General features: G+C 37.0%; 2 protein-coding genes across 2 annotated transcripts in view; one reads left to right on the top strand and one right to left on the bottom strand.

Annotated features, from left to right (window-relative positions):
* The window catches only part of LOC139938033 (uncharacterized), a 29,671-nt gene extending 13,550 nt beyond the window's left edge, over nt 1-16,121 (top strand). The window contains exons 2-4 of the mRNA XM_071933390.1: nt 3,764-3,925; nt 6,521-6,634; nt 7,615-16,121. Of these exons, the coding sequence (XP_071789491.1) occupies nt 3,764-3,925; nt 6,521-6,634; nt 7,615-8,041 (703 nt within the window). The 3' untranslated portion in view covers nt 8,042-16,121. The remainder of the gene's footprint in view (nt 1-3,763; nt 3,926-6,520; nt 6,635-7,614) is intronic.
* A 130-nt stretch (nt 16,122-16,251) lies between these two features.
* Nucleotides 16,252-20,737, bottom strand: part of LOC139938023 (3'(2'),5'-bisphosphate nucleotidase 1-like) — a 36,704-nt gene continuing 32,218 nt past the window's right edge. The window contains exons 5-7 of the mRNA XM_071933380.1: nt 20,414-20,697; nt 19,468-19,573; nt 16,252-18,792 (exon numbers count right to left, since the gene is read on the bottom strand). Coding sequence (XP_071789481.1) covers nt 18,629-18,792; nt 19,468-19,573; nt 20,414-20,697 — 554 coding nt within the window. The 3' untranslated portion in view covers nt 16,252-18,628. The remainder of the gene's footprint in view (nt 18,793-19,467; nt 19,574-20,413; nt 20,698-20,737) is intronic.

Raw genomic sequence — 20,737 nt, 5'->3', positions numbered from 1 at the left:
GTTGTGGCGACAACAACCTTTTTATCCTTTTGACAACCATCATATTTAATGTAACTTCACGGCTGATGGTTGCACTTTGGTATTGTCACTTTTCAACTCGGCTCTACGTGCTGTCTGGTACCTTCCAAACATACATTTTGTTGTGAAGATTTTAATTGTGTAAAGGCTTATAGTTTGATGAATAATATGACGAAAACAAACTTTTATCCGTTTGAACTGAATTCATGATTTAATGTCTCAATCTTCTCACGTAGTTATTTAGTAGGGTCAAAACCTATTTTGCAAGTACATAAACACCATGTAGTGTTAGTTGGACGCAGTTTGCTAACAGCCATTAACCTTTTTTAAATATAATCAGTAAATTAATAATTTTGCTTGTTACATAAAATAAAATTGAAGAGGATGCCTGAATTGACTAATACAATTGGAGTTGGACGAGGTGTAGACTTGATTCAAGTCTTAGATTGTGGTTATTCTTCTGCATCCCAGGCACAAAAAAACGCCCCACATTATTAGCGATCACGCGGGCCCTAACTCGCAATTTGCAACGTGTGCAGGCTGTGTATAAGTAAACTGTAAGTCGACTTGGTAAGATAAATTCTGTTGTTAAGTCAACTGATAGTTTTGAATAAGTCGACTTAGCAAAATAATATGTCGGTTAGTAACTGGTTCCACGAAATAAGTCGTTTTGATATGTCGGTTACTCAATATGTTGGATGGCACTCCTGGAGCTCCGTAGGTGACCTTTTGCACGTCAAAACTTATCAATGGAAAATCACGCCATGTGCACGCACATGGCACTGGCGTATAATGTGTAAACAAGTCTGAACAAGCTATAGTCGCGAGGGGTATGCTGCGTTGGGCATAAACACTTAGGCCAAGAAAATATACAAATGCTTACTTTTGAACCGTAAGACAAGGTCAAAATGGGATTATGTCTGCGAGGCGTATACGGAGTTTTGAATGATGATTCCGATGATGTATTGATTGTAAGAATCCCTTGTGTAGATCAGAAGTTATGATTTTATATTAATAAAAAAAACTTTGAATGACCATCATTCAATAACGGTGCACGTCATCATGACGTAACTTAAACGGTTTCCTCTCCTAATAAATACCTATCTATGTGTGAAGTTTCAAGTTCATACGGGTTTGGGAAAGATGCTTTTGTTAGCGGACAAGGTATTTTTGAGTTGGCCGAACAAACTTAAAAATACACTAGAGATTGAGAGTTTGTGAACAAACTCAAGGTGTTCGGTTTCCGGGAGTAAAAGCCTGGATTAAAAAACAAATATTACACCTTGCTTTGTTCTCAAGATTTGTAATAAATGATTCAAATTACAAAAACTGTCAAAAGCACATGATTACGTCATCTAGTAAAAGTGTATGTTTGGTGACATCATCGGTAATATTTGTTTTAAACCAGACCTTTGCCAGACTTGTATGGTGTGATGGTAAAGCATCAAAGGATGTTTATTTCGACCTAAAAGACAATAAACCACGGCCTTTCAAATCATTTCAGTCACTTCCCGTTTAAACAGGTCAAAAGGTCAACGAAAGTTCACCAACATATCCATTTCTGTCAAGTACGTAAAGCCCTTTCATATGATGTACAGATTGGCAAAATAGCTTATGTAGTTTAGGAAATATGAACTTAGGAAATATTGACTGACGACTGAAGAAAAGACTGTAAGGGGCATGTATGTTTTAACCGCCTTGAACGAAGACTATTCTTCATGAAGCTTTTTCGCGCTCTATTGATAATATTTTAAAAAAGAAGTAAAAAAAAAAAACGTGGATCAAAAATAATGATTTTTTGAAATAATAAACTTTGAATTTTTATAACTCAAGAATTGATGACGTCATCATGACCTAACTAACACATTATTCCACTCCTAATGCATATCTAACTATGTGCGAAGTTTCAAGTTCATACGAGTTTGGGAAGTGTGCTTTTGTTCGAGGACAAGGGACGAAGAGAAGAAGAAGATGAAAATCTGGATTGTTTTATTTATTTGTTTGTACTAAAGTTTTGTTTAATCCGGCAGTTTATTTTAGCAAGACCACTCCTAATTGCTTGGGCCTTATACTTTAACCATTCTGTTTTCTTTGAATGTTTTGTATTGTAACATCCATGTCTGTGCATGGAGGTAGAAATAGATTAGTTTACGTAACGTCCTTTCCTACTAGAGAAAGTTTAAAAGGGCTTATATGTTATTCCAGAGATTTTTTTTCTTCAAAATATTTAACTCAGAATAACTTGGATAGTTGTTTTAACAAATAATCAAAACAATTGATGATTATGCTAAGTTCAAGAAGTAATATATATTGTAATACTGACGTGAATTCCGTGGGCCCAAAACGCCCTTCACCCAGGGGGAGTTGTCGATCGATGTAACGTCTCTATTCTTCTCGGTGTTTAACCAAAACATGACCAATGTTCGTCATTTTGTACTGTTGTTTTCTCACATAATTAAAAGTCCCATGAATCACTGAAGTAGGTGGCCATCTCAGCGAAACTTCGTCTTCAATTCCACATTGACCACTAAGCCATCAGAAGGGTAACATTTGAACAATTTGACGCCGAAGATTGAGAGGAAATCATTTTCGCAGCGTTCTGCATAAATAGAGCTATACAGCTCTACATAATAGAGCTATATAGCTCTATGCATATCACACTATGGCACTGAGTACAATAAACTTGGCAGCATGCCACCAAATAAATGATGCCTAATACACTACTCGTGTACGACACACGTGTTACGCACAACCAATGGGGAAATTTCGTAGTTCTTTATACATGAAATTATGAATTTTCAAACTCGATTTTGAACCAGAAGACTAAATCAAAATGGGATCATGTCTGCGAGGCATTTACGGAGTTTTTAACGAACTTTCCGATGATGTGTCGATTGTAATAACCCATCATGTAGATCAAAAGTTATGATTTTTTGAAATAATAAACTTTGAAAATTCATAACTCAAGAATTGATGACGTCATCGTGACGTAACTCAAACGGTTTCTTCTCCTGATAAATATATAACTATGTGTGAAGTTAGAAGTTCATACAGGTTTGGGAAGTGTGCTTTTGTTAGAGGGCAAGGGACGGAGATGTATTTTTGAAGAAAAATATACAATTGCAAACTTTGACCTTCCGGTACGAACGGAAGGAGGGGTCAGACGATTTTGACGTTAACTTTTCAAATGTAGTCCCAGTCTTGATCTATCAGATGCGTAATTATGAATATCATAACTGTAAAATTCGAAGACATATAGCAAAAAGCAAATGGTCACTTTTTTAACCTAAAAACCTTGTAATTCGACACCTGATGACGTCATCATGACGAAACTAAAACGGTTTCATCTACTAATAAATATCTAACTATGTGTGAAGTTTCAAGTTTGTGTGAGTTTAGCAAGTATGTCTTTGTTAGCGGACAAAAACCACGGAGAAGAAGACGAAGTAAAAAAAAAAAAAAAAGAAAAAAAAAAAAAAAAAAAAAACCGAACAAAAACAAGAGGTCTTCGGACTCGAGTCCGAACACCTAATAATGGAATTGATGTTTAACTTTGCCAGATTTAGTTGCCCACTTTTTTGTGGAACCTAGACTGAAATAAATTGGTTGTGTCAATTTGTCGTTAGGTTTTAGAGATGTACTAGCAATTAAAAAGTTCTTTTATGAATATGAGGCATCCTTTGTTTCTTTACCAAATAATATATGTAAAGAAGAATGAAATGATGTAGATTTTTCTCCTTTCCAGGTTTAGCTGCCCAATTTGCTTGGAACCCCGACTGAAAATGGTTGTGTCAAGCTGTCAGCACAGAATCTGCGCAGAATGCCTCTACGACAAACGGAATAAACTCTACAAGGCGATGGCCAAGTGCCCAACGTGTCTGAGAGAAAATGTTTATCCAGCTGAAAGGTAAAACATATATTGCTTGTTGGTGAATCTTATGAGTTTGAATGTTATTCTTTGTAATTTTTATAACTGCTGACTTGTTGAACTGAGGCTGTGTCCGAATTGGCGACTTTGGCTACAGCTACACCTAGATCAGTGCGTCTTCCAGTGTTGAAGAATAGCAGACACGCGCGCCCTAGCCGTAGCTGTAGCCGAAGTCGCCAATTCGGACACGGCCTAAAACAGTAAAGTAGCTCTTTCAACCTCTCGCAGTGTAAGGATGATCAAGGTGGAAAACTTCTCTCTTAGTTTTTGAGATCAGTAAAACAATTAGCTTTGATCTTCTGAGTCCAAAAGGAGATGTTATAAAAACACATCCCCCTCCCCCCACTACATTTTTGGGGCTTCGATGACCAATTGATCTTGAACTTTTTGGTTTCCCTGTATTATATTGGGTCACATAAAGGGCATTTATACTGGTCTTTGACATATGTTGTGTGATTCAAATTGCTAACAGACATTTGAAAAATCAGAAACTTAGCTAATTGATGTCTTTGATATAATGCATGATTATGTCCTTAGCTTTTATATGATTGGAGTGAATTGAGTTGAAGTGTGATAAAAAAAAAATGTAACACTAAAATCAAATGTGTGTAATATATTGTTAAAGTCAACTGGAAGTGGTATTTTTTCAAAATAAAGCTTTTGTCACTAATATATGGGTCTGTCCACACTAATGGGTCTTTTTGGTTCCAAAAGATAACTTTTTGGACTGTGACTGGAAGGGTACACAAAATACAACATTTTCCCCTGTATTTTGTTTTGTACAATTCTCTGCTGATAGTGAGTGTGCTTACCAAACAGTATAACAAATGTCTTATTATTTAAGAAGTTACGCAGTTTTCTTTAAGACACATTGTTTGTAACGGGGACAGACATTTTGTATTGGAATTGACTAGAAATGGATGACACAAATAATTAATTAATTGATTTGCTCAAAGGTTAATTAAGTTAGACCTATTGCCCCTATTTTTATGGTTATCTGTATAAACCAAGAGTACCTTGAGGTTTTTCAGCTGGTATGAATGTTTGTTTTTAACATGGACAGACATATTGTGACAAATATCTGTCCATGTTACAAACCTAATATCTTCAAGATAATTCCCTGTAGTTTCTTGAGTACCCACGCAGATGTCTTGGTTTTGCCTGGAAACATTCTTTGCAGGGACAGCATTGTAGGGGACAACATTTTTGGCAATCTGTTTATATTATTATTCCTTTCTCACCATTTATGTACGAAATGTCTGTCCAACATTCCCCTGTTACAAACATAGTCATCTTGAAGATGATCCCCAGTTATTGCTAAAATGCAGATAAATGTGTCTTGCTCTTTGCAAACAAAAACCTTGAAGTGATTTGGAATGTGCATGGGAAACAAGCTTGACAAAACTCTTCTTGTTTATTTTTGTCACCCATTTATAAAAAAAAGTCACATCAAATGGTCCCATTAGTGTGGACAGACCCATATGTGTTTTGATGAGTGGAATGTGAATAAACAGTTAAGTAAGGTTTTAAAAAATCAGTTCTTATGTTATTTACAAATTTAAGAGTAGACCCCGACCCGAGAGGGCGCTGTTCGTGACGTCAATCGGGGCAGACTTTGCCTGTAATGCGTAGAGTAAACACAATTGCAAAGTACATGTACGGACCAAGTCGTGAGTTTGTACGTTTCAAAAAAAAAAAAAATTGTTTTTTTCCAGCAATGCCGACCAGGTGTATTGCTGCTGAATGCAGGAAAACACTTTTTGAAATGTACCAACTCACGACTTGGACGTACATGTACTTTGCACGTGTGTTTACTATACGCATTGCAGGCAAAGTCTGCCTTGATTGACGTCACAAAAGGGGTAGGCGGAGTCATCCCCCAAACAACTTTATATATTTTTAAACATATAAATCGTGACAAACAATTACTAAAAAAATTGTTTTATTGTTCGTTAGCATATACTCTTATGTTTGAAAGAAAATAAAATTCTATTTCCAGGTGACTTTAAAATTGTTCAATTATCTTGAGGAGAATGAAGACGAGCAAAGTACACTGTTCCAAATGTCTAGAAACACCGGCTCTTCTCAGAGTCAACACTCCCACAAAAGAGATTTAAAGGGAATGTACTCGTTTGGTAATTACTCAAAACAAATATTAACTTAAAACTGACTTGGTAACGAGCATTGGAGAGCTGTTGATAGTATAAAACATTGTGGGAAACGACTCCCTCTGAAGTAACGTATTTTTTGAGAAAGAGGTATTTTCTCACTAAAAGACTTCTAGCTAGAAGTCTTTTATTCTTATCTGAAAGCACACAAATTCGTTCAACAACGGTGTTTTTTCTTTCATCATTTTCGTGCAACTCCGATGACCAATTGAGCTCAAATTTTCACAGGCTTATTATTTTATGCTTATGATGGGATACACTAAGTGAGGACATTGGTCTTTGACAATTACCAAACATGTACCTTCCCTTATAAACATGGTTGTATCGAAAGTTCACTATTTATTTATAGTTTTTGTACAGGTGATTTTTTAGTGATGTTTTTGTTCTGTTTGACTTGAACTATTAGACCAGATATACCTGAAGACAACATTGAGATTCAGCGGCAGCTCGGTGTGACTCAGTGTCCCCTAGATGGCTGTGACGCAGGGCTCTGGATATGGGATGTTGAAAAGCACATAGAGTAAGTATTGCAGGCATGTGAGACTTCCTCTTTTCAGCTGATTTCCTCTTTTTGGGGTTTTGACTTTCCTCTTTCTGTGTACAAAAGTATAGAAATAGTATCTTTTCCTCTTTTGTCATGGATAGGTACTCACATGCCTGGTATTGACACCATAAGCCATTTGCAAGTTATATTTGAAATAATGTCTCGGGCCTGATCTTACATGGAGGCAATGAAGGCGATTCCATGCCCCCCTGGTCAATGCCTTCCTACCCTTGAAATGCTCTTGAATTTACAATGTCCTCATGTGCCCTTTACATTGTACCAAGGAGAAAGTGCCTTGGTGCTCTTGCCCTTTCAAAAACGAAGCATGCCTAATGTCTGGTACAATTCAGACATGCAACTCTTCCGCGTAATTTTTTTTTTTTTTTTTTAATTGCCCTAGTATATGCCTGGCAACAACAACAACAATGTACACCTACAATAATGTAAAATTAGCCTAGTACATGCTAACAATGCACCTAAGAGCATAATAAACCTCAACATTTTCTAGGGTAACATTGTGGGTCTCAGGTCCCGTGGCGTTTCGGCTGCCTCGCTTCACACTTGCGTTGTGCCTTCAAAACCTTTCCTCTCTTGTTTTTTCAACGGGCAGTTGCATGCCTGACAATTACTTGGGTAGTCGCAGCTTCGGAAAAGCTTTTGTATAGCAACCTCCAGATGAGCACTTACTGGAACCAGTTGGCTATAATGTATTCATTCAAAATTGTGTGTGGGTGCTCACTGTCTCTTAAGCCCACTGCATTAAGCTTTACCCTGAACCAAGAGAAATGGCAGTGGTCTTTGTTTGTGATTAAGTTTTGGTAATTGTTGTTATTTCAACACCAGTGGGCAATATTCTTGAACAATTTTCAAAATTTAATGTGCATGAAATTGGTTTAGCAGGCCATCGAAGTAATGGATTTGAAATATTAACAGTTGCACGTCTCTTTTTCGGTCAGGTCTTGCTCTTATGCTGTGGTTTCACCAAAACCAGGATCGAAACGAAAACGAGTGCAGAAAGCCAAAACCCAGAAAGATTTGCCCGTCTCCCCCAAGTGTAAACATCCGAAACAGGAACCCTCATCTCAGTCCGAGTCACCGGTTAACAAAACCCCGCTACAACAAACAAGAAACACAGTAGAGAACAAGATCTCCTTGAGACCACGACCCCAAGTCAGAAACACACCACCGAACAATCGTTGCAATAGGCCCAGAGAATGGTCGCCAAGCCCGAGAGACTTTCGTTGCAACCCGGCAAGAGATTGGTCGCCAAGGGGACAAAATTTCAACTGTGAGAACCTCGATGCTAACAATAGATATCAGTACCCGTTGCGTTCACATCAAATGCAAGGCCAGCCGTTTCCCTTTCCTGTGTACCGTCCATAAGAAAGCACGACCCGGAAGCTTAACTGGTATGCGGAAAGGTGTTTTTGAATCAATGAGAAGGAAATAAAATAAAGGAAAGATTGTGGGGCAGGTAAGTTCTCAACAGAGTCCTGTCAGGGAGAATTTACCACAGAGACCAAGAATTAAAGGCACTGAAAACTGTTGGTAATTACTCAAAATAATTGTTAGCATAAAAACTTACTTGGTAACATTAACAAGCAATGGAGAGCTTGCGGTAACACCATGTAATGACTATCTCTAATGAGTTGGGATGGTTCTGAAAAGAACAGTTGGTTTCAGATCGTCTTCTGGAGAAAAGAGACATTACATGGTGTTACCGCAAACCTTTCTATATCGTATTTCCACCATGCAAAGTTTCAAACCCTACAATGGAGAGCTATTGGAGAACATTGTGAGAAACAGCTCCCTCTGAAGTAACTTGGTTTTTGAGAAAGAAGTAATTTTCCACTGAAAAATTTGATTTTGAGACCTCAGAATTAGATTTTGAGGTCTCGAAATCAAGCATCTAAGAGCACACATCTTCGTGTGACAAGAGTGTTTTGTCTTCCATTATTATCTCGCAACTTCGACGACCAATTAAGTTCAAATTTTCACAGGTTTGTTATTTTGTGCATGTGTTGAGATACACCAAATGAGAAGACTGGTCTGTGACAATTATTACCAAAGGTGTCCAGGGGTGGATTTCACAAAGGTAGTCCTAACTTAGGACTAGTCCTAGGCAATGCTAAGAGATAGGACCAGTCCTAAGTTAGGATGAGTTACTGGTCCTAACTTAGGACCAGTCCTATCTCTTAGCATTGCCTAGGACTAGTCCTAAGTTGGGACTACCTTTGTGAAATCCACCCCAGTGTCTTTAATCTACAAGTGTAAGTGGTATGAACATTTCATAGTTCTTTCTTAACATTATGTTTTCGGGAGACTGTAACAGTTTGGATTTGGATGATGTTTCACCCCATAACATTTGAATCTGAGAAACGATTTATGGATGAATTATTTCACTGATTTCTGAGGGTTGGTGTCCGTTTGTGAATGTTGCTGCTAGTGGTGCGGATCCCCTGTAATCTCGCTAAACATAGATGGATTTGACGTGCTAGAGAAAATACTGTGACATTAGAAATTGTATTGAGCTGAACTTTCACAGGTGAACTTTGTGTTGTATCTCTCTTTATCGGCATTTAGGCCTAGGTGCTGTTGAGTGTATTCCAAAATGTATATTCCTGGCTTTTTTAATGCTTTATGATGTTAATATTCAAATATGTTGGGGGGGTTTTCAGATCGTGTAATTATTGTATATGATGTATATAGGGAAAAAAATGAGGTACTTAGTCCTTGAATTCGGAACGAATATTTCACATTTATTCAAATCAAATCAAAAAGAGCAAAAAACCTCTATGTAATATCTTGTACAGTTTAAGTTTTTTGTTTGTAAATCCTTAATTGTATATTATTTGTCTGAAAGCCAGTAACTGGTTAACTTTTTCTAGAAATAAAACACTCTTGATTTTTGGCCTTTCTTGAATAACGATACTGTTCTGTTTAGTAAGGTTTGCGTTTTGCACAAAATCTCTCAAATTGTGATGGTTCTGAAAAGAACCGGTGTGGCAGGAGATTCGGTCCCCCATATTGTAAACGCCCCACTGTATAAACTTCTTCTGATAGAAACAACCCTGTTAATTTTCCATGGGGGACAGATGTGGGGGATAGTTTTCCCCAGGACACGGGACCAGATTTCACAAAGAGTTAGGACTAGTCTTATCTCGACTTAGGACGAGTTACTCGTCCTAACTTAAGACTAGCTATGCGTTTTTGAAATCTCTTAGGACTAGTTTTAAGTTAAGACTAGTCCTAACTCTTTGTGAAATTGACCCCAGATGCGTTACAATTTGACGATTACCAAGCAGACAAGCAAGAACTTAATTTCATGCCCTACATGTATCTTAGTGCAGGTCTTGTGACATTTATATATTGAGTGAGCCCTCAAGTAAGACTCTGCTTAGGTCAAAACATCAGGCCATTAACTATTTTCTTGTGTTTGTACCATTGGTTTTTTGTGGTTGGTAAGCATTGGTAAGCAGTTTGCAACAGCTAATTCTGTTTTCTTTTACAATTTGAGTCGTTAATTAATTGAGGTATTTCATGTTGTGTCTGATTTCATTACAAATGTATAAAAATTGTATATTGCTTGTAAATAATGGTTTATGTGTGTATTTGAACAGGCCAGATATAGCATGACACGAAACACGGTAAATAGGTTATGGGTTATATGAAAAATCTAGTTTTAAAATTGTGTCACCAATTACTTTTAAAGCTCAAATGAGGAAAATGTTCTTGATTACCTTTTTTATATGATCAGAAAATTAATAATAGAGTTGTGCCACTGTTCCTCTGCGGTTGAACCAAGCTCAACTTTTTGTGAAATAAAAGTTTGATGTGAGTTTCATTTAGTTTGCATCGGAAATAAAGAAAATATATTCTTTTCTTTTTTTTCACAGAGCTGTATAAGCACAAGCAGCTAAGCACACAGCAATTTTGCTTATCTTATTAAGGTTAACAGCTAAAATACAATGTCATATGCAAAACATGTCGCAGGTATTCTGCAAATTTTTGCCAATAACAGAAAGTTGTTTTGTAATAGTTTTTGCTTTTCAAGCAGCTCTTTGTATAATTGGCCCCCTAACTCGACTGCAGTGCGATCTTTTCGACAATGAAACGAGAAATTGACAAATCAGCCCTCTTCAACAAAACTTGGGCTCAAGGAAACTTGTCCCATATAAGAGTTCGAGGTGGGGTCAAGGTACATAAGGTACATGTAAGAAAGGTTGTTTGTCTGTTGTTTTGTTAGTCAAGTTCAAACTGTACCTCTAAGGAATGTATTTGAAGCAAGTATGCATTATAGAGAAAGGGCAACAGAAGGAGCTGCAACTTTCTTACTTCAGAGGAGACATGCCCACTGCCACATTAGCCCACTCTGCGGATGCTATCCCCTGTGCCTCAGAACTCTCCACACAGTTATGTCATTCAAAAAGCATATCAAAACTCCTCTTTTCCAGTAGTTTAGTAAATAAATGTCACTTTTTTCATGCTCGCAAAAAAAGTAAGTGGCCAAACATTTCGACCCTAGCCGAGTCTCTGCTGCCAGGGTTTAAATGTCTTGCCCCTAACTATTTTATTTGCATTTATAACATACATCGTTTTGGTTGGTAAGCAGTTTGCAACAGCTACTTATTTATATATTTTTGCTTAGCACAGTGACTTCGAAAAAATGGCGCTGTATAAATCCAGTTACAGTCAACCTTCATCCTAAAAAGCACCGTTATATTGATGTTCTGCTTATGAAGAGTTCATTCTGGCCATGAATCTCATTTCTGTTTTGTGTTTCTTTGTTCTGCTGTCATCTCATATTAAAATTCCTGTTTATAAAGAGGTGTAATTTAGCCATTCCCAGCGACCTTGTTATATCGAGAGTGGACTGTCTTATTATTATGACAACCCAAGGTTTATATGATTGATTAAAAAGAGACAAGGAATGCTCCCGACAAACAAGTCATCAACCACACTCGAGCCGTTCTTTCGTGTTCATTCATATTTATTTCTCGTTTTGATACCTTATTGTGCTGAAAGTCAGTCAGTGATCAATCCTTCGTTTGTTTGTTTTTTTTTGTTATGAAAATTATTATACTTTGGAATGTATGTAAGCAGTTGCATTAAGCACCACAGTGGTCAAAATGTTCTATAGTGTTTGTTTAATCTCAAATACAACACCCAGCTCTGCTGAGCTATTAAAACACATCCATACAGCTAGGCATAATTTAGCTGAAACAGTTCTATACAAATCATACTGATAACATTATTTAATTGTATTCTCTTTAGTTGGTTATTTTTTCGCTGGTGTAAGTCTAACACAAGGTGAATATCTATCTGGCTTTCATTTAGAAAATAAAGTCAAGCAGTTGGCGAGTGAGTTACTTAAAGCCGATATATTATTTCATATATATATATATATGAAACTGAACAATATAAAAAATGGTTTAAGGGTCCTGAACGATACAAACATCTCATATAATCATATTCATACTTAGTAATTTATTATAAATCTGTAAAAATGAAGTCAAATACACAGGTGACTTTGTACTGAAAGTAAAAATAGCAAGTGTTTCTTTGCACTTGAAAGGGAATAAGAGGGTTTTGAAACTCAACTTTACATATGACATCACAACGTTACTTTGTCTGCCATTTTGCGAGTCAAATCGTACACAAAGGAATTGACTCTTATAATAATAGAGGAATCGATAGACTTGTTGATGTAACATTTTTTGCTCATCCCATAAAACAAGTAGGGCAGGCATCAATTGTTGTGAAACTTCAACTAATTTGTAATCCAATCTTGTGGGTAAACAATTAGGTTGTGCTGGTAAAATTTACTTTTCCAACTTCCAATTTGTAAACTCAGTTTGTTTCACATGCGCTATGCCTTATCACGGCTTCATTTGGTCACGCCAATGTCTTGTAAAACATTGTTAATAAAAGACTACCTTTCATAGAACATGAAGTTTCTTTGTGTGCTTATTTAAGACCAAGATGTCAGATGGAGTACTCTCTTATTAACATTGTAAGATTTTTGAAATAAACATCAATCTGACCAATACCGGGTAAACATAAAAATGCTACATAATGTGAGAGTGGATTTTCAGATTAATAGTGATGTACTCTTTAATCTACTATATAGAGAATTCTGTGCTTATCTGCAACTTTACTTGCATCGTCATCATCATTCAAATGTCACTGACCTCCATTTTGTATCCTTTGGTTTACAAGTTGTACTGGGAAAGGCCAAAGATTCTGATAATATTGGGTTTTTTTGTAAACAGGGTCAACGCATTTGTTAAAAAGCACTAGGAACTTCATTTCTCCATGTTCTCTTCATTTCAAGTGTTGGTGGTATCACCTCTGCAAAATTTCACAGAACCAAAAGCTAGGCACTAAAACAAACGTGCCTACAGGTTACCAGCTACAAATTCTAAGTGACATATAGAGTTTTTGGCTGGTTCCGCATCCTCCTACAGCAGAAATAATTATTGTAAGCAATCTTTACTGTTTATGACAATTGGCATAGCTTTGGTGAGAATAAGCACTATCAAAATAAATACCACAGGTTCATCTTGTAAGCAATGATAGAAGCACAAACTCTTGCAAGATGATCAAAAATATACACCAACTAAAAGCTCACGCTTTGTACAGCCTACAAGAACAGCAAATCACCCTTTAATTTCATGTTACTTCAGACAGAAGTTTAGAAAGTGTTTTACTGGTTGAATTGGCCAATGCCTATCATCAGTGTTAACCATGATTTTGACAGGGACAGAGGCTTATTTACAGATAAATTCACATGTGTTAACACATTCATGGTCTGAAGTTTAATGGTAACTGGGATTTTATCAGTACACCAGAGATGTTAATTATGTTTGAAGCTTTGCATGGTTCGAGTAATAGGAAGAAATATACTTGGTAAAACTACGGGTACAATTAAGTATAAAGCTCTTTTGTGAGAACTGTTGGCTCTCAGAATCACTGATCACGTTTCGACCAGTCTCTGCTCGTCTTATTTTCTTCTGCAGACCAGCAGAGGATACTGTTCAAACTTTAAGACCACATCGGTTATTCTCAGAGCCAACACTTTTAAACATGGTTGTACTTGCAAGTTTACTACCATAGTTTTTCTCAGAGCGGTCAAGTTCAAAACCTTGTGTCTCGCAAAGCATTAACTGAACATGGAGAGTCGAGTAACTAGTTCTCGACAACACATACACATCCATGGTAAGGTCTGTGCTCTGATTTCCAAACACTAAAACCAAAATCTTGGACACTGCTCTTGTGGAGAAATATACCTGTTCCCAGTCACTTTGGTCCAAATACTTGCATGATCTGCAAACTAGAGGGTTGTGTGACATGTCCCTATTTCAGACATGATATTTGGTCCTTGGGGGGGGGGGTGGACAAGAAGGAATTTTGTTTTATTGAGTACAAGGGCTGACACACGTGGTGTAGGCTTTGATAGACTTTACAGGCTACTTACTAAAAAATTTGCTTCTTTTTTTGAGGGACAGAAGTGACAAAATATCACGCCTGCTTTTAAAACTACACTGGACACACGTCAAAACACACTCCGCAACAGAATGGTTAAAATACAGAATGCTAATTTTGGGAGTTTGAAGTCAGCACTCCGTTAAAAAGCTTAGAAGACGATGTCACAACTTTCATGTCTTGTATCGACGCCAGTGGGTCAAACAAGATCAAACTTTCTAAATTTTCAGGTATCTGTACAATGTTACAACATAGAGTAAAAAATACAAGTTTAATCTGGATTTAACAAAGATATTATTCTATAATAAAACAAGGTATTAGAAATAATTTTTTTAACACTGGCCTGTAAAAACAAACCTCTCAATATTAAAGCTATCATTTAATATAAATTCAACACGTTTACATACACAGCTGTCCAAATACAGTACTGTTTTTTTTATAGATTTTTTTTTAGCCGTACCTTAAATTTTAAATATAGTTTCTAATCCAATCACCTCCAGAAAAAAAATCTCTGATAAAATATTGTCCTCTGATTTAATAATAGAAAAACCAAATAAACCTATGAACTTGAAGTCATTTCTGGCTTGTTTAGATAATTGAGTGCAATGTGGAAAAAAAAGTGCCGCCCAGAAAGTTCTTTTATGAAACACGAGTTCAGTGATCCATACAATTCTAACGGTGCATGTCACAGTCAGCATTTGCATAACCTTATGTCACATTTGAACGCATTCCAAATCAATTTGCACAACACATTCAAACAGACTTCAAGTATCTACTTTCCATCAGTCAAGTCAGTCATGTGTTTCATGACAGCACTAGTCAGTTCTCGCAAACAGCCGCTCAACGACTTAGATTAAGGGATTTGCAAAAGCTGGCATTTTGACATCCCAGTTTTAAAAGAGGACGATTCCAGTCCGGGTTTGAGTCAACAGGATAACAACTCTATGTGCATTATGGAATATGAATGTGGTTGATATAAAGTCTGACACCCGATCGGAGACCATCAACACCTTCATTTTGGAAGAAGATTCCAATCGAGGCCCAATTTTTTGGCTCTGTTTACCGTAGACAAAGAATCAGTGTTTACAGAAGAGGGAATTCCGCAAGTGCATCTAGCATATTTCACAGGTAAGCAGGGAATGTTTGCTTGTGTGCATGCGTAATCCTTGTTACTACGATTCTGCGCTTTATACACGGCTAGTGTAGGAGTTCAGCACTTGCAAAGTAAGCGGACGATGGTGATCGTAAGCGCAGAATTCAGTGGTAAGCAGAGCCATGAAATCGAGCCTTGGTTATAACTATAGCCCAATCTAGATAGTATAGGATAAAATGTTCCTTGAAAACCACAAACCCATGCAGATGGACTTATCAGGCTCAAAGATGGACTTTACACAAATGAATACCTTGAATTAAAGGATTTGGGTACTTTTTCAAAATGTCCATAGATTTACATTAAACTTACAAGGTTTGTAGATAATGATAGTGGAAAACTTCCCTTCAAGTATTACTTACTGAGGTGCTGTAGTTTTTGAGAAATGAGTAAAAAAAAACTGTCATGAAAATACGTTTGTAAATGATTAAATATTTTCATGACATTGTTTTACTGATTTCCCCAAAACTACAGCACCTAAGCACGTAATATTTTCAGGGAAGCTTTCTACTATCATTATCTTCAAACTGTGTAAGCTTAGCGTAAATCTGTGGACATTGTGTTTTTTGTCCTACAAAAGTTACATAGACCCTTTAACCAACAGCACCCACACCAATGGCCACAGTGCCCTGTGCTATTGCCGTGGTGCCCTTTTGAAAGTGCTAATTCACATAGAGGTACCCCAAACCAGAGAAAACAAATGCAGTGCCCCTTCAAGAGTGAAGTGCAAGGCCCTGCCTTGGTGCTTCTTGAAATGTTTCTCCAGACATTGACTGATCTACCTCAACTACATCCCAGAGAGTTATATTAGTTAGAAGTTTATTTGATAATATCATGAACTCAAACCCTGCCACTGGAATTCTTGATTTGTGCTCTTCTTCTAAAGGCGACCTACATTGGGTGGTAAAATGTTAAGCTCAATTAGTGAATAATGAACACAATTGTTCAAACACTAAAATACAACTGTGAAAAATTTGTATTAAATAAGGATCCCATGAACCTTTGTATACATAGAGCATTTCATTAGCTACACATTCATTACGGCAGTTGCTTTTGAAGAAACAAAAATTACCTCACAGGTTTTTTCCTTCTTAATCTTAATCATTCAGATACTTCTTCATCAAGTGTGTTAATAAACATCCTACTAACCGCTCTATTACAATAAACTCTTCAATAAGTATTCTTCAATCTTGAAAATAATATCTTTTGAATAACTCTGAGATAACAAGTAGAATATTGACATCGATTCCTGATAATTTTCTAAGATACCAAATACGTTTGCAAGTTCATTGGAAATAACAATTAAAATTATACTTTTGGTTCTTTTAAGATAATATGTACAAGAATAAACCCAGATATATATTTTTTTTTCCATTTTGAAAACTTTGTGAACTACAATGGGAAGAAACCATACTTGTTTTGCATGATAAACTTGATTTTAAATAATATTAATGAAAAGAACCACTCAACAGGAAATCAAAATATATTTTTCCCTTACATTTTTTACAAAAAATAAGATATTTTCATTTTGTTTTATTCATGAGACTGAATATGAATTTATTTTGAAACAACTTTTATTGACTGTTCAGAGTCTGTAGGCAGTGTTTGCTTACATTATTCCGGTGGTACATACGTGATAAATGAAACATTTCTCACAGACTTTGTTCAAAATTATATATTTTTATTTTGCATCAATGCTTGTGTTTTAAGCATTTTCCATTGTGTAGTTTCTGAGAGGAGAGGAGTTAGGATTGACAAGGTTGTAAACTTTGGAGCCTCATGAAATAGTTTCCTTGACAACTGATTTTTGTTGAAAAAGACTTTTGAAAAAGTTTTGACTTTTCCAAACAGGAAGCATCTGCTTTCTTATTATCAGTTGCACGCCCCAAAATGGCTGGGCAACCCAATTAGCTTTTAAGTTCACTTTCTAACAGCGCAGACAAAGTGCACACACTGGAACACACATCAACAAAGAAGGTCCAACAAACTAAATAATCATCAAGCTCATTATCTTTCCCTAAATTGCACTCATAAATTGCTGTGCGACAAGCAGTAAAACCAAAGGTGGTCTACTTACATTTCAATATCACCCAAAAAACACTGTAATATTTGGGCCAGGGAACCGTATCAAGAACGGACTACAAAATAAATTCACATTCAGTCTCGGACTTTCTCACTAGCAGGAAGCTGAAAAAAGTTCCATCATGTCGCATGCATACCACATTTTGTATAGTACATATACCAGTATATATATATCTCTGAGCTGCATAGAGTACACCTAGTTTAAAATTTACCTAATCACAATGAGCGGCAGTTGAACATCACACTTTCTCTTGCAAAGTCTTTTTTTCTTTTCTTTTTCTCCAAAGAACACGGACAACATTGGTAAAGTTTGAATGTCTCCCCCTATTTGCTTAGCAGTGTGAAGGGGAGGGGGTGAATGTGATTAAGCCTCTATCCAATTGTATTTAAACAATGTTCTTGAGAATCATTTGCTCAACAATAATTATTTGGTAATAGAGAATTTCTTTTACACTTGATCTTTTTAGTCACTTTGGAAGGAGAGTATCTTTAAAATATATGCCCAGTCTGAAACAAATTAGAGCATAGTATTTATTTTGTTATCCCCCAAACCAGATAAGATTTGTTTCTTTGCATATCTTTTAAATCTTATACCACTTGAACCAAAAGAATGAATGATTTTTGTAACCTAGCTCCTTCAATTCTTTCGGAGGGTGAAAGAAGTCTATCCATTTGCCCAAAGGTGTGCACTAGAGTGATTGTGAGATAACAGTGCCTTTAAACACATCGCTAACAGAATTCTGTAACATTAAACTGTTTATTTGCCTTAAGAATCAAAGAAAAAAAAACTTTGGCTTTGACTGGATTTGACTGTTTTGCTGTACCTAGCTAGCTTTGTCTTGCACCCAGACTGCAAGACAATCCCGAAAGCATCGAGTTCCCAAGACAGAATACCACCCACAAAAGCCTCGCCTTCAATCACATTCAAATAATGGCCTGATAACACAGACAGCTACAGCATAATGCAAGTACATATCATTGTGATGTTCAACTGCTCGGTGAAAGGTTCGAACCCTTCTAAGACCCTCCTCCTCATCCTCTCTTCCACCAGGATTACACTACTCCTTTTAAAGCCGCACTAACTCCAACAACCAATTAGTGGTATACGATTTACATTTTTTACCAAAGCCCCCCCATGTTTTTTCATCCACAGTACTTCCTGCATGTGGAAACTCGACTGCCCCCCAAATTCTATACAATCACAGCATTGATTTGGTTTTGGGTTTTTTCTCTTCTTTGGTAGGGTAGCAAGGTCACTCACTCGGAACCTGTGTTGGTAGTTTGTCTCGTATAGATTCTGGTACTCTCTCGATGTAGAACTGATGGTTGTTGAAGGCTGCAATGACGCCACCCGTATTTTGATGCTCAACATCTTTGTGATATTGATAGCTGTGATTGTGACAATCTGTCAGTTTACCTGGAATTGAAAAAAAGTGAAAAGGTTTTCAATTATCAGCAGCTAGTCTATGTGTCAGTAAATGCCAGTAATTTGGGTGGCATTGGATTGGCAATATCCGTCCCCATGTGGGATCTGAAAGACCATCAGCCAACCAAAGGCTTTTAGACATCCTCCATGAGGATAAACAGACTTGAAAAAAAGCTCTGCAACCAATATGGTACAATGCCATGTATCAGACTTGAAACACAACTAGACAACCAATGTGGTACAATGCCATGTATCAGACTTGAAACACAACTAGACAACCAATGTGGTACAATGCCATGTATCAGACTTGAAACACAACTAGACAACCAATGTGGTACAATGCCATGTTTCAGACTTGAAACACAGCTAGACAACCAATGTGGTACAATGCCATGTTTCAGACTTGAAACAAAAGTAAACAATCAATGTGGTAAAATGCCATGGTTCAGACTTGAAACAAAACTAGACAACCAATGTGGTACAATGCCATGACTAAAGTCCCGTTCATACATGTACGTCACCTGAAATCGAAGCGAGTGTTCTTGCGTCACAATCAGAAAAACAGTGCGTGCCGACTATTGCTTCACCAAAATTTGCTTTGCTTTCGTGTAAAGTATGAACTCCAGTCCAACTGTTGTTGAAATACTCATTCCAAATTGAACTTACCCCCAACAGCGTGCAAGATGGCCTCGGGTGCACAAGTGTCCCATTTCTTGCAACCCCGACTAGCGAAAATGTAGGCACTGGCTCTACCTTCTAACAGCAAAATCACCTGCAGGAATAAATGGAATTTGTCTTCAGGATTTGCTCAAACGAAAAACAAACTGTAACAAAATGTTATTGTCTCTTCACAATAAAATAAAAAAATCAGAAATGCTGTCATCTTTGAGAAAAAGTGTGTTTAAATCTAACTCTTACTATCAGCACAGAGCAAGGACAGATTAAGGACCACTGTATGATCTGCAAATTAATTTTTACCACAAAAAAGAGGACACTGCAACCTCTAAACTTTCTACTGTGTTTCAGTTTTCAACAAGATTAAAAAAAAGAGGATGTCAGCAGATCTGCTGGAGATAGATCTTTGACTAGAGCGGGATTGAACCAACGACCTACGGATAAACGTGGCAGTGCTCTACCATCTGAGCTATCTATGTTGGCGGTCTCCCTATTTTGTCAATATCTTTGTTTTGGGGTGCCACTGCCAGTCAGAAGCCGTAAAGCCTACTTGCTGCAAAGATGGTTATGGAAGTAGGCATCTTGCAAAATTATTTCTTCTCAAGTGCCGCTTGTTGATAAGAAATCTATAAAACTATGTTGTAAAATTTGAAACTGTGTCCGTTTGAATTTGTGGCTGTTTGAATACTGTCCTCAATATAGCCAAAGAAGCGATCAATTCCTTTTGTCACCTCTTTTAACACGGATGGATTTGGCATTCTTGATGCAAAAAAAACATGACAATTGTTGCTGTTTACCCGGTGAGTAGGTACTGTATTCAACTTTCACATGTGAAATTTATTGTATTTTTCTTGATAATTTTGTCAATATAAATAAGCATGACGTCGAAAAAAAAAAAACTGAGGAAATTTATGTTCACAATGTACACCTCACATACCTTATGCCCGGCACCTCCAACCCTCAGGATCTCGTCCGGTTTCATGGCATCTATCGTCTTCTGTACGTCCTCCGTTAGGTGTGACCGTGTCGTCGTAATCACTCGTTGAGGTAAGTCTTTGTGCTCGAATCCGAACCCGCCGAGTCCGAGAATACCCCACATGGTACGACCCTGCTCAATGACTGGTTTCTCTTTGTAGTTGAAGTACGGTTGGTGGATGACTCCAGCCACAGCGATTCCTTTGACGGCTACTCCTATTAAAACGGTAACGTGGTCCAAGAAACCTATACAAGTAAATGTAGAACGATAATTAAAATTGGTAAG

This window comes from Asterias amurensis, chromosome 1, assembly GCF_032118995.1.
Source record: "Asterias amurensis chromosome 1, ASM3211899v1".
Taxonomy (NCBI): domain Eukaryota; kingdom Metazoa; phylum Echinodermata; class Asteroidea; order Forcipulatida; family Asteriidae; genus Asterias; species Asterias amurensis.
Note: the sequence above shows the minus strand (reverse complement) of the source record. Positions and strands in the feature narration are given on the sequence as shown.